The 12165-nt window shown below is 45.2% G+C and overlaps 1 protein-coding gene across 1 annotated transcript in view; it reads left to right on the plus strand.

Moving 5' to 3' along the window:
• LOC138577245 (fibrillin-2-like) overlaps positions 1 to 12165 on the plus strand; it is a 454244-nt gene that overhangs the window by 382652 nt on the left and 59427 nt on the right. Inside the window, exons 45-50 of the mRNA XM_069649613.1 lie at positions 236 to 361; positions 3582 to 3698; positions 6219 to 6347; positions 8684 to 8803; positions 10824 to 10949; positions 11839 to 11991. Coding sequence (XP_069505714.1) covers positions 236 to 361; positions 3582 to 3698; positions 6219 to 6347; positions 8684 to 8803; positions 10824 to 10949; positions 11839 to 11991 — 771 coding nt within the window. The remainder of the gene's footprint in view (positions 1 to 235; positions 362 to 3581; positions 3699 to 6218; positions 6348 to 8683; positions 8804 to 10823; positions 10950 to 11838; positions 11992 to 12165) is intronic.

Raw genomic sequence — 12165 nt, forward strand, 5'->3', positions numbered from 1 at the left:
AAGTGACAACTGCCTAAAGGGATATCAGTGTGTGCTTTACATTAATTTTCCACAGTGGGCTTGGTAAAGAAAACATGTGGAGCGAAGACTCCTAGTCTAGTGACCCTTTCAGCCACAATGTGTTTGCTCCGCTGGTAGGAGGGGGCACGCAGGTGATGTGAGCGTAGTCGCATGCGGATGCAAGTGAAAGCACATTTGACTCCTGAGAACATTAATCGTTGTGTTATCCTTCCAGGCCGCAATGAATGCCAGGAGATCCCTAATGTGTGTAGCCATGGCGAGTGCGTCGACACCGAGGGAAGCTACGTCTGCGTCTGTCACAACGGCTTCAAAGTCACGAGTGACCAAACCATGTGCATGGGTGAGTGTCTGACTATCTGCACGTTTACATTTTATTTTGTTTTCTTTTATCCAATTCGTCATCTTAAATCCAGATTCTGGCTAATTCACGTGATCATTTTCTGCATTCACTGTCACCACAATGAAGTAGAAGGTTCCAAGTTGTGTGTGCTGTTTGGTACATGCTAGGTAATCCTCGAGTCATTAGAATTGGGAGCCAATGGGCCTCATTACGACCCTGGCGCTAAGGGGTTAAAGGCGTCGTAAAAGGCTGCGGCGCCGTTAACACCTTAGCGCTTAATTACGAGGTCCCGTTGCGGCTCCCGACCTTAACCGCTGGTCTGGACCAGCCGTTAAAGTAGGGACCAGCAAAGGGACCTTGGAGGTAATTACGGTACCACAATTTGTGGTACCGTAATTACTGCCTTCCCCATTCCCATTGAGCCCTATGGGCCAAAAATGGGAATGGGGAAGGGCCAATGGTGCATGGGGAATTACCGCCCCGCCAACCTTGGAATGGGGTGGTAATTCCCCATTGCACCATGGCGGACTCGTTACAATACCGGCATGAACCATGGTGCTAATAGCGCCATTGGTTACCGCCGGTGTTGTAATGAGGGCCAATGACATGCCTGATTTACGGCAAATCTAACTGAATATCACAAAGACTTTAGAATAGCGAATCTCCCATCAGTTGCCTCTCTCGGCCTCAGCATTATGCAACCTTATACATGGGCATAATTTTAGGGGGGCAATGATGTTTGTCCCCACCAACGTTTGTGGCACGCCTTTGTGTCCCAGTCATTTGACAAGGACCCCTTTAATTTAGATGCCATGTGCCCCCAACAATTTCAGCATAGTTACTCAACTGACTTTATATGACGCCCATTTCAATGTCACGAAGTGACACAGTAGATGCGGCCTAATGAGCATAAAGTATAGATATAGATTGGGGTCCCGATGAATCACCAGTGCATGATCTTTAGTGCTAAGCTCCCTTTTTGATTACTCGTTTCTCTAGCACGTCAGTCGCACTAGCTCAGTTGGAACTGAACTAAAATTACCACTCCCAGAAACTTTTTGGAATATTGAAGGCCATCGCTGGCTAGTGGCCAACGTTGAGTCTTTTACAGGGTCTGTGCGGACATCATAACGAACCACAGTGGCGCCTGACTGATTTAATCAAGGCAAAGAGGCGCATTTTCCTTGTAGAATTACTGCAGGTCATGGAGCGCATTAATCCACCAGTGTGAACAGCTGTTTCCCAGGCCATAACGCTTCTTTCTAAAAGAACCCCTGCCTGGGGAAGATCAGAATATATGGCTGCCAAGGTTCCTGTTCAGGGAGTCAGTGATGATGCTGGTCTTGCTGTGAGTGTGGTCCGTCTGCCGCACCTATACAGCAATGGAAATTGAACAAGCGTGTGGGAGCCCCTCTACTGAGAACGAACATGGGTCAAATACTCTGCTCTATGGAATTACTCCTACTCAGGAGGGTCTACAACCACGTTTTAGCTCAATGCACCCTTCACAGAGGAGAACTATCCATGTGTGTGCATATCAGTCTGGTCCCACCCACAAGGGCAGTCCAGCACACAAATGCTAGTCAATTCTCCTCTGAAGAAGAGTACCATCAGCAACCCCAGAGACGGGCAACATGGCCCCTGACAGTCCCAAATCATAGATCCAGCGGCTCCTTATCAACCTCAGAGCTTTCATAATTTTCGGAGGCCTTCTGACCTTGACATCACGACCCATCTACTCAGTCAGGAAGGCAGTGTTGCGTGCATCATCTGTCAATCTATCAACATGAGGAAGACTTGTCCTTTGCAGTCTTAAGGCTGGTTATTGTAAAGTCTCTGGCTTCTTATGTTGTATACTGTGCGGAGGAGGTGACAGCACCTGCAACTTTATGTCTACAGTTGAGTCAACATGTTTGGCAATGACAGAATGTGTCTTCCTCCCGGTACAGTGTTTAGGGAGGAATCTAGATTTGCTTTTGAAGACATTTCCTTGTGAGTATCATAGCATTTGCTGTCTACAGCCAGACATTTTGAGTTTTATGGTAGAGCTGTTTATATACTGATGAATCAGGCCATGGCTGCAATCTTTAAACTACTCAAAGAGATGCACCTTACTGTCAGCATAAGCTCTACCCACAGGCGTTCTCTAATATTCATAGATCACTAGAGATATTCCAGTCCAGGTCTGATATGTGTATGCAAATACAGCTCTCATGTCGTATCTGCTCAGCACCCCCTTAGGTGTTGCAGCAAATGTACACACGTGTACTACATCACACAGTTAAGCAATGTTTTTGCCACAGCTCCAGAATGTAACCAGCACATTTTATAAAGTGATGAATTTCTATTAGAAAGCCTGCCAGGTAGGCCATGACTGTGCTGTGGCCCCTCTGCAATCTAGCTCTTGAGGAAGGACAGCTCATTCACCACACACTTAGATAATGCATTCACTTTGCAAAGAGTCTAGGTGAACATTGAATGTAGCTAGAGCACTGGGGCACTCATTAAGTTATAGCCAATGCTTTTAAACCTGTTGCACCACATGCTGATGGAAATTTATCCGAAGGCACCGCCACAGACCCGCACACATCTGCCATCATGCACCATTCAAAAACATTTCGCACAACACCGCTGTCATATGAATTCAGCTATTTTACATGAATAAAATGCAATATATTACTGTGCACATGATAATGATCCGGCTCTCACATATCCCCTCTAAACTGCATCTCACCACCCATCCACTCAGCCACATGCCGGCTCGACGTGGGTGGCTAGCAAGGACATGGCCTCCCCTTCATAGCTTCGTACTGGCCGTTATGCACACGCACATAGAGGCACTTCTTGAATGTTCCCATACCTGGAATTCGGTATAAGCAGGCGCTTAACAAATGATAAAATACTTTGATCTATCCAACACCATGGTCACAAAGCATCCACCTGAATTTCAAGTAACATTCAATATGTACAGATGCAAACCCTCCCGGTGAAGTGACTAACCTTTGAAAAGTGTATCAAACGGTCCCTAAACTGCACACAGGTTGCAAATGAAAGCAACTGGATAAAAGTGGTCCCTGTGCTGACTAGGGACCTGACACACTTTCGTCCTTAAAGCACCCAATACAGGACTGCAGATGGGTAAGCCGGCACAGCCGTTTAGATGCCGAGCAATCTCAGAGACTCTGACCATTGCACTCTGTTTGCTTTCTCCTCTGAACAGATATTGATGAGTGTGACCGCCAGCCCTGTGGCAATGGAACCTGCAAGAACACCGTGGGGTCCTACAACTGCCTCTGCTTCCCTGGCTTCGAGCTCACGCACAACAATGATTGCATGGGTAAGTAGCATTAAAGTGACCTCTGCTTTTACTTGGCTTGAAGGGCCCTGGGGTTTGGTGAGTGCTAATGTCTTCGGAGGTTTAGAAAATAATCAAAACCAAAAAACAAGAATAACTCATGTGAAAATAGATTTTACCTTGGGCCTTACCGATAATTTTCTAATGTTTTACAAAGAGAGGGCATGCTCAAACCTTTTTAATGAGGCGATATGTCCCGAGGTAGCAGGCTGACCCTGTAGGTAATGGCTGCCCTAGTTAAGGGCCAGAGCGCAGAGAGGGTTTGTTAATGAGGATGGCAGGCTTTTACCTACAGGGTCAGCTCGCCACCTCACGGCATATCTACATTAGCACCTGTGTAGTTCACCACACTGCTGCAAAAGGGTTTTTTTGTTTTTGTTTTTTTAAATGTTACGTATTTTCTTTCCGTGAATGGGAAGCCTCACGGTGTCCTGTTCATGAAGAGAAAATACTATACAAACATGGTTTCCAAGGAATAGGAAAGTGGGGCTTTGTATGGAGCCCCTCTTCCATTTCCATGGCAGCCAAACAGAGTGGGGACCGAAGCTGCAGGAGCTGCGCATCGGGACCTGCCGTTGCAGCAATGGTAACTGGGGATTGAGGGGTGTGTTAAAAAAAGGGGTAGGTGGGTAGAAGATGGCTGGCGGGGGAACTGGCCATAAGGCGGCTTGGAACGTGGGCTTACACTAGCAGTGTCAGGCCCCCTTCCATGCATCTTGATTGTCTGGCTCCCGCGCCGAGGTTGCTGATAATAAATTCAGTGTGACTCAGCAATATTTGTGGGCCATTGAAGGCTTCTGAATCTAACCATAAACTTGCAGTGGCATGTGCAAACACACATGTCATTTTTGTTTCATTTATTCTCATCATTATTAAAGCACTGTGTGTGGCAAGTGGTCCTCAGGGCAGTTAACTACGTGTATTTAACTAATGTAAAATCCTGACGGAGATTTCACGGCAATACGCTTTTCATTTTTTCTAAACCAAAGTAGTACTCACTTCTATCTCTGTTTTTGTTAACATAGTCGAGTTTAGTGTTTCTTTTGCGTCTACACAGAAGAAATGCTACCTTCTGTTATCTGCGTGTTACAGACATGACTGAAGGTTTTCCATCTCCTATGTTTATAGTGACGAGTGAAAATACACAGCTCTAAAATTATTGTGAGGTAATGTTGGGATCTGCGTGATTTTTCCGTCGTGGAAATGTCTGCGATGGAAAAGTTTGCATGAGAAATGTGTGAACCACAAAAGGTTCACACATTTCCCATGTGAACACGCATTCAAAACCCCTACATACCCACACACCCACCCACACCCCCAACATGCCCACAACACTCCCCTAGCCACACGCTCACCCACACCGCCAACATAAACAAACCCTACTTACCTTTTTTACACGATCCGTGATCGTGAACTGGCGCCGCAGGGTCCTTTTCTTTTTTTTTTTCTTAAGGAGCTGCAGGAATGTTCCTCAAAACCCCCGCTCACTATACCACACAGTATAGTGAATTGGGGTGTTGTGGGGGACACCCCCGCAGCCTACATTCTTTTTTTCTTTGTTGTTTTCGGGTGTGCTGTGGGGCTGTCCCCCACAACACCCCGCTCACTATACCACACAGTATAGTGAGCAGGGTGTTGCAGGGTACACCCTCGGAGCCCCTGTTTTTTTTTGTTTTTTTTTCAGGTGTGCTGCGAGAGTGTACCCTGCAACACCCCGCTCACTATACCAGACAGTATAGTGAGCGGGGTGTTGCAGGGGAGACCCCCGCAACCCCTTTTTTTTTTTTAGGTGTGCTGCGGGAGTGTCCACCGCAACACCCCGCTCACGATACCACGCAGTCTTTTTTTATATACTTACCTACAATGCTGCCACCAAAGGTTTGAACTTTTGGTGTTTGAACCTTTGGTGGTAGTATTTTTCAGACTTTTTGAACGGTCAGACCTTTTTTTTAGTTTAATCGTACAAGACCTAATGTTGATGCTACACTGATTATGCGTTAATGTTGTAGCTCTGCAGCAGGCCACGATGCTGCCTGCTTCAGACATGGCAACACAATGTTGTAATAAAAAATTAGTCGAAGAAAAAAGAACTGTGTTAAAATGGGCGTGCACTATATGCATGATGTGGCCTTTAAAAATCCAAATCGTTTGAGTGTAGGACTTCAATAATTTCCTATAAAATTAGGACGAATAAAATAACTAAATATATATATATATATATATATAATTTTTTTCTGAAGCTTTTAAACCTTCTAAGGTTCACATGCTTTTTACAGGTCGCCATCTAGTGGTTGATAGAGAGTAGTACATCTTATTTTTTTCGAATTCGGAAACTGGGTGTCTACAGGAGGAGTAACTGCATCATTATCCCTACACTATGTGGGCGACTACCCGTTATCCTTCATGCGTCGACCTACTTGTGAAAGAAATTCACCTATAGACACAGTAGGAAGCCTAGGCTATTGCACCTAAAATGTTTAGATTTTTCTGTCCTTTCCACAGATATTGATGAGTGCTCTTCCCTGGTTGGACAAGTTTGCCGCAATGGGCAGTGCATAAATGACATTGGTGGTTTCCAGTGCCTCTGTCATGAAGGCTATGAGATCACGGCTGATGGGAAGAACTGCGTCGGTGAGTATGCATACTGACTCTACTCATGAGTGGCTTCCATAAGTGCAGCGAGTGAGGCATTGCCTAAGAAGGCTTGGTGGGCCATTAAGCAAATTTGCACCTTTACCATGCAGCGAATGTAAAACTGGCATCCCCCATCACGTATCCTGGATGTACTGGCAGCAGGGTATGAAATTAATGTACTTGGGAAATTAGCAGTTCGGGCTGGACTGCCTCTTTTGGGGTAGGACCAAGCCTGATTTGCATATGGTTTTTCCCCTTCTGTAATGGCTTGGCAGACTGAAAAACGATGGTCTGGAGAGTTGCCCAGAGCTGTGCCTGTGGTTATTATTAATTCCATACCTTCCAGCCATCACCTTTTTGTTTTGCTTGGGAAAAGGTTACACGTTGGAGAGTGGGCTGAAGAGCCTCTCTCCTGAAGTGCAGCCCTTCCCTTGCTTGCATAGCTCATTGTATGCTTGCAGGAAGATGGATCGGTCTACATGCAGCATGCAGTGTTTCAATATTTGTATCTTCTCTATTGTAAGGCATTTTTAAAAAAAAATAAAAGTGCAGACTTTCGGAAATTCCCCCTGTGACCCTTTTAATATAAGGTCTGAGAGCCATGAGGAATCCTGCCTCATGCTGCGGTCGATCCCTTGGCATGGCAAGCTAGTTTCCTACTCATTGGAATAGCGCCACATGGTGCGAAGATCATAACTGCTGTCAAAACTGTTTTAGAAAGGCAGACCATGGGCACTGAAAACATGTGTTCCTCACACGACCCCGGTCACACCCTCGCCAGACCATGACACCCCTGCATGTTACATCCCCAGTTCCAATTGTTCAGCAGGCCGGGGTACAAGCTAGACTCTGTTCTGCGGTGCTAGGTTGTGGAGTGTCACCAACACTATTAGTCCTCCTGCCCTTTATCTAGTGACTGGAGGCATTCTTCCATTGGCGCCTAGGGACTTTCCCTTCATCCTTCCCTTTATGGTTTGACACATGATATGATTTGATATTTTATTTATTTATTCTAAATAGACGCATGCCTAAGTTACTAGTTCTAGTTATGATGGATGGCCCCTTTTGTTCATGGTATTTTGAAGCCTTGCTTTTCTTAATCGCTGCTTTAAGATTTGGGTAACAATGAGTATTTTCAGAAGAACATGCTCAAAGATGGCAAGACCATCGATGCCAAACTGCTGATGCTCCCATGGTTGGCTGCGTGACTGCTAATTTGGGAGGAGTCATGAGGGAAGGAAGGTTCAATTATTATTATTATTATTAATATGGTATTTATGAGCATGTACCTAGCTTCAGGAAGCAGCAGAGCACTTTACAATCATAGGGGGAAGTACACAGGGAGGGAAGCAGAGAAACAAGGAAGTGGGGAGTTCAGAGGGGAGGGCGCGGGCAGGCAGGGACATGATGACCCCACAGTCCATGGGCATAAGAATCCCTCTCTATCTAGAGACATTAACGTTGAAATAAAAAAAAAACCAGGGAATAGGTCACCGATTTAGTTTGAGAAAATGGGTTAAATCATGTCAATCCTGTATTCAATTTTGATTGGAAATGCTTCTCATGAGCCAGGGTGTTTGGCTCAATGGAGACACTGATCCCAGATTAGAACGATATGTATATACTTTGCACGTTTGCAAACATGTTATGGTGCTTTATATAGCCTCCAGTCGTAGCAAGCACAGGCGGCCCATTCATCACTGGTGAGGTGGCGCGCGCCTTGCATACAACTACAATGAAATTTGTGAGACGTTCCACTATGTACGGAGATGTTTCCTAAATAGCTCCAAACATTGCCACGTGATGCTCTTAAAGGAGTGGATGCTCTGTCTAACTGTGTAGCTGCCACACCTGTCATAAAAGATGTGATGGTGCTTTAGTGAAAATAATGCAATGAAAGGATACCCTCAGTAGACTGGTAGACTCGCTTAGGCGTCGGGCAGTGTGCACATTTGTTCCCACTGTCTCAATCTGTAGGATTGAATGTATTTTCAGGAAGATCCCAGAATTCAGTTGCCCTGGCGAGTCATGCACATAAGGTAGGGCGACATGCCCTGATAACTTTAGTGTCAGCGATGTAAACTGATAGAGCACCGTCCCGTGCCGCAGAATGAACCAATCGCTGACATTTTCCCACTAGTCGGTGTTTGCTAGCGTCCTTTTACGAGCCCACTTGGGCTGTGAATTTGCTTAATTTGTACGATATTACTTTTTTTGCTGCACTTTATACTTTCTGAAATTAACGTGCCAGAACACGTGGGGCTCTTCTTTCAAACGATAAGGCAAGAAAGCGACCTCATTGAGTAATATGTTTCCCTTGGGTGCATTTTCAGATATTAACGAGTGTGTGAGCTTGCCTGGCACCTGCTCGCCAGGAACCTGTCAGAATCTGGAAGGCGCCTTCCGCTGCATCTGCCCGCCGGGATACGAAGTACAGAATGACAACTGCATTGGTGAGTATCTATCTATCAACCAAGGGTCTCAGGGTGCTCACAAAGACAAAACAACCCACAACAAAAAAGTGTCTTTAGATGTTTTCTGAATTGGGCAGTTGTAGCACAACCTCTAAGATCTGGAGGGAGTGCCTTCCAGAGCACAGGAGCCCATGCATTGAAACGTGTGCCACCAATCTTTTTAAGAGTAACTCGAGGTTGAAAAAGCATGGCATTTTTGCTGGAGCGTAAAGTTCGCCTAAATGAGGTTTTCTTAACACGAGCTGAAAGATATACTGGGCTTCCCCTTTGAGAAACTTAAGGAACTTAAAAACCAGAACAGAGCCCTTATACTGGATCCTCTGGGTAACTGGAAGCCAGTGCAATTTTCTGTGGGCCTCAACTACATGTGATCGACGATTCAATCCACGTACAGCCCGCACTGCTCCATTTCCTTAAGGTATCCAGTATCGACTTCAAAGCTGCCATTTACTATGAGGAAAAACGAGGAGCCCAGTCCATGGTACTCCCTGCAGGCCCCCCTCTACCTCTACATGTCCACTCCCACCCCTGGATGACACTCTATATCTCTAAAATATAACATTCACTTCGGGAGAAATGTCGAGGCAAAGAAAATAGTCACCGCCATGACAGTTCCAAGCCACACCTAGAAGGCATGCTCTGAAAAGGTATACATACCCGGAAAGATAGATCTGCGGGCTAAGCGCTCACTACTGCAATCTGTGTATAGTCTGCAGGTCGATGTTTCGGATCCCAGCAAGGTCGACTCAGCCTTTCATCCTTCCGAGGTTGATAAAGTGAGTACACATTTCGATTGGGTAATAATTGTAAAAAATGTGTTCTATGTAAAGTGTTTGGCCAAAAGCACTGTATAAATGACATTATTATTATACCTTTATTGCACTGTCCATCTACAGAGGGCAGTCTTCAGAAATTACCTATTTCTCGAGGTTAATCCCTGCCCCTGAAGTGCACTCGGCAGCTAGCAGCACTCCCCATGCCTTAAAGGCGTTGTACACACCGCTATTCTGCACCCCACTTCTGAAATAACAGCGTCCACCTTGGAAAGGTGTTTTCCACCTCTGGTCAGCATTCTCCAACTCGAGTAGTTTCTCCTCTGCTTGAGGGGCATTCTCCGCCTCTAGACGTTACTCTTCTTGAGGAAGAGACCCGTCATGCAGCCACCACCCAGCCTAGATGGCCCGTCCTCCACTTCCGGAAGATCAACCCTTTCCACATCTGAATATTCTCTCCACAGTGAGTAGCCCCTGCCCATCTCTCAGCAGAGTGAAACGTAGCGATTGAACCATAAAAAGGCTTTGATGACTAGAACATGTCACTGCCACGCCCTGTGTAGAAAAGAAAAAAATCACACACACACCAGCGGATTATCATGTTAAAACTGATGGGCAAGGTTTCATATTTTCCAGAAAATTAAATCTTACATACAGAGCTAAGTAAGCCAACACTCCCCATTGCACCCCTTTTCTGAAGGATAATGTTTTAACAACATCTTTTTTTATAATTAATGCTTTTAGTTTATATTCAATCAAGAACAAACTTTTGCATATAAGAAAACACAAATTAAAAAAACAAAATTAAAGTAACATTTCCTAAAACGATCAATTAAAATCACTTTTCATCTTTGAATATTGTATTTTAGATAGACCAGCAATATTGACTTTGTTGTCTACCGGCACCAGTAATACATTTGCTCACAGCGATTGCCCGTAAAATACAAGCTGCAATTTATAGGACCATGTAATGCGGTTTTTCACGTTTACGGAATTTACATTCCATACTGATTTGTCTTTTCAAAACAATGGGCTTTCCTCCCGGTTTCACATGCGTACGCGCCAAAAAAAACACACAGGCAAGAAAGAAGCTACGTTGACATGCCTTGCGTAGGGGGAGGCCTACTGGCAGTGAAATCTTGCCCCAATGCATGCTGGGATACTTCTCTTTCAAAGCTCGAGTCTCCCTCTTGAGCTGCATTATATGTTATTTTTATTCTTCCCAGATATCAATGAATGTGATGAAGAACCAAACATTTGCTTGTTTGGCACCTGCACCAACACTCCAGGAAGCTTCCAGTGTATCTGCCCCCCGGGTTATCTCCTCTCCGACAATGGCCGAAGATGCTTCGGTGAGTGGCCTTTTCTTCAAACTCTTGTAACACCAAAATGTGTTTAATGTGATTATAACTATGGTGAACACGTGAAGACAGGGGTGTAAGGATTACAGCAACATGCTGTGTGCAGCAGTGTCTTCATAGCGCGTAACCTGATATTGGTTTGCAACCATTAACATGCATTTTACTGAACTGCATTGAAATAAGAAACGAAAGAGAGGCACATGTGTGATCTGTGCCCGGTGATTCCTCAGTTTATATTTTCCGCACTTCATTTAGTTATGCTTTTGATATCAGCACCAAGCAGTAAGATATTCAAGGGATGAGAGGGTTGCCTGGAGATATCCAAAGTCAATGAAAGTTGGAGAAAGTTATCCGCAGCCAATGTCTATCCAGAGGCACTGCAAAAGTAAGGGGTGGACCTAGTCATAGAGTTGGTTAAGGGGTAGCCACAAGCACTGAGTGGCTCAAGGATAGTTTGACACATTGAGGAGGCGGGGCACAGTAACAGCCACTGTGAGGAGTGAGGGATATCCACAAGAATTGAGAGGTTTAGGAAATATTCAGGAATCTGAGTGGTCTGAGGGTTCTTTGCAGGTAGAGGAGGGAGTAGTCAAGGATGTTCCGACGGGTGCTGCTAACAGTGTTTATGTCAGGCTCCTGTTACCAGTGTGGGAGGTAGTCATTACACAAAGGACATGTAGTGTTTACTTATGTGCAATCATAAGGTCAGAGTATGCAAAAAGTGGGATATGTACATGTACGCTTTTGACAGAGGAGATATAGATTTGAAAAGTCCATGTAACACATGAAGCCAGTCTATGTTCGCGACTGTAAGCAGGACATAGTATTCATGAAATGCTGACTCTCTGATCCCTTCGCTGCAACCTTTTCTATCATGCAGACACCAGGCAGAGCTTCTGCTTCACTCGCTTCGACAATGGAAAGTGCTCTGTCCCCAAAGCCTTCAACACCACCAAGGCCCGATGCTGCTGCAGCAAGATGCCAGGAGAGGGCTGGGGCGATCCCTGTGAACTCTGCCCCCAGGAAGGAAATGGTAAGAGCGCAATCTCACCCTTACTAGCCAAGCCAATAAGCACCAACATTGATTTTGACTTAACCAATGAAAATAGAGAGCATCACATTTGCAAACGGAAATGATACATGTGTTTTACTTTCACCTTTGTGCTATGCTTCATTGATGTCAATCAGTAAGCGCACGGTGGCACAG

This window comes from Ambystoma mexicanum, chromosome 1p, assembly GCF_040938575.1.
Source record: "Ambystoma mexicanum isolate Mex_15411 chromosome 1p, UKY_AmexF1_1, whole genome shotgun sequence".
Classification (NCBI taxonomy): Eukaryota; Metazoa; Chordata; class Amphibia; order Caudata; family Ambystomatidae; genus Ambystoma; species Ambystoma mexicanum.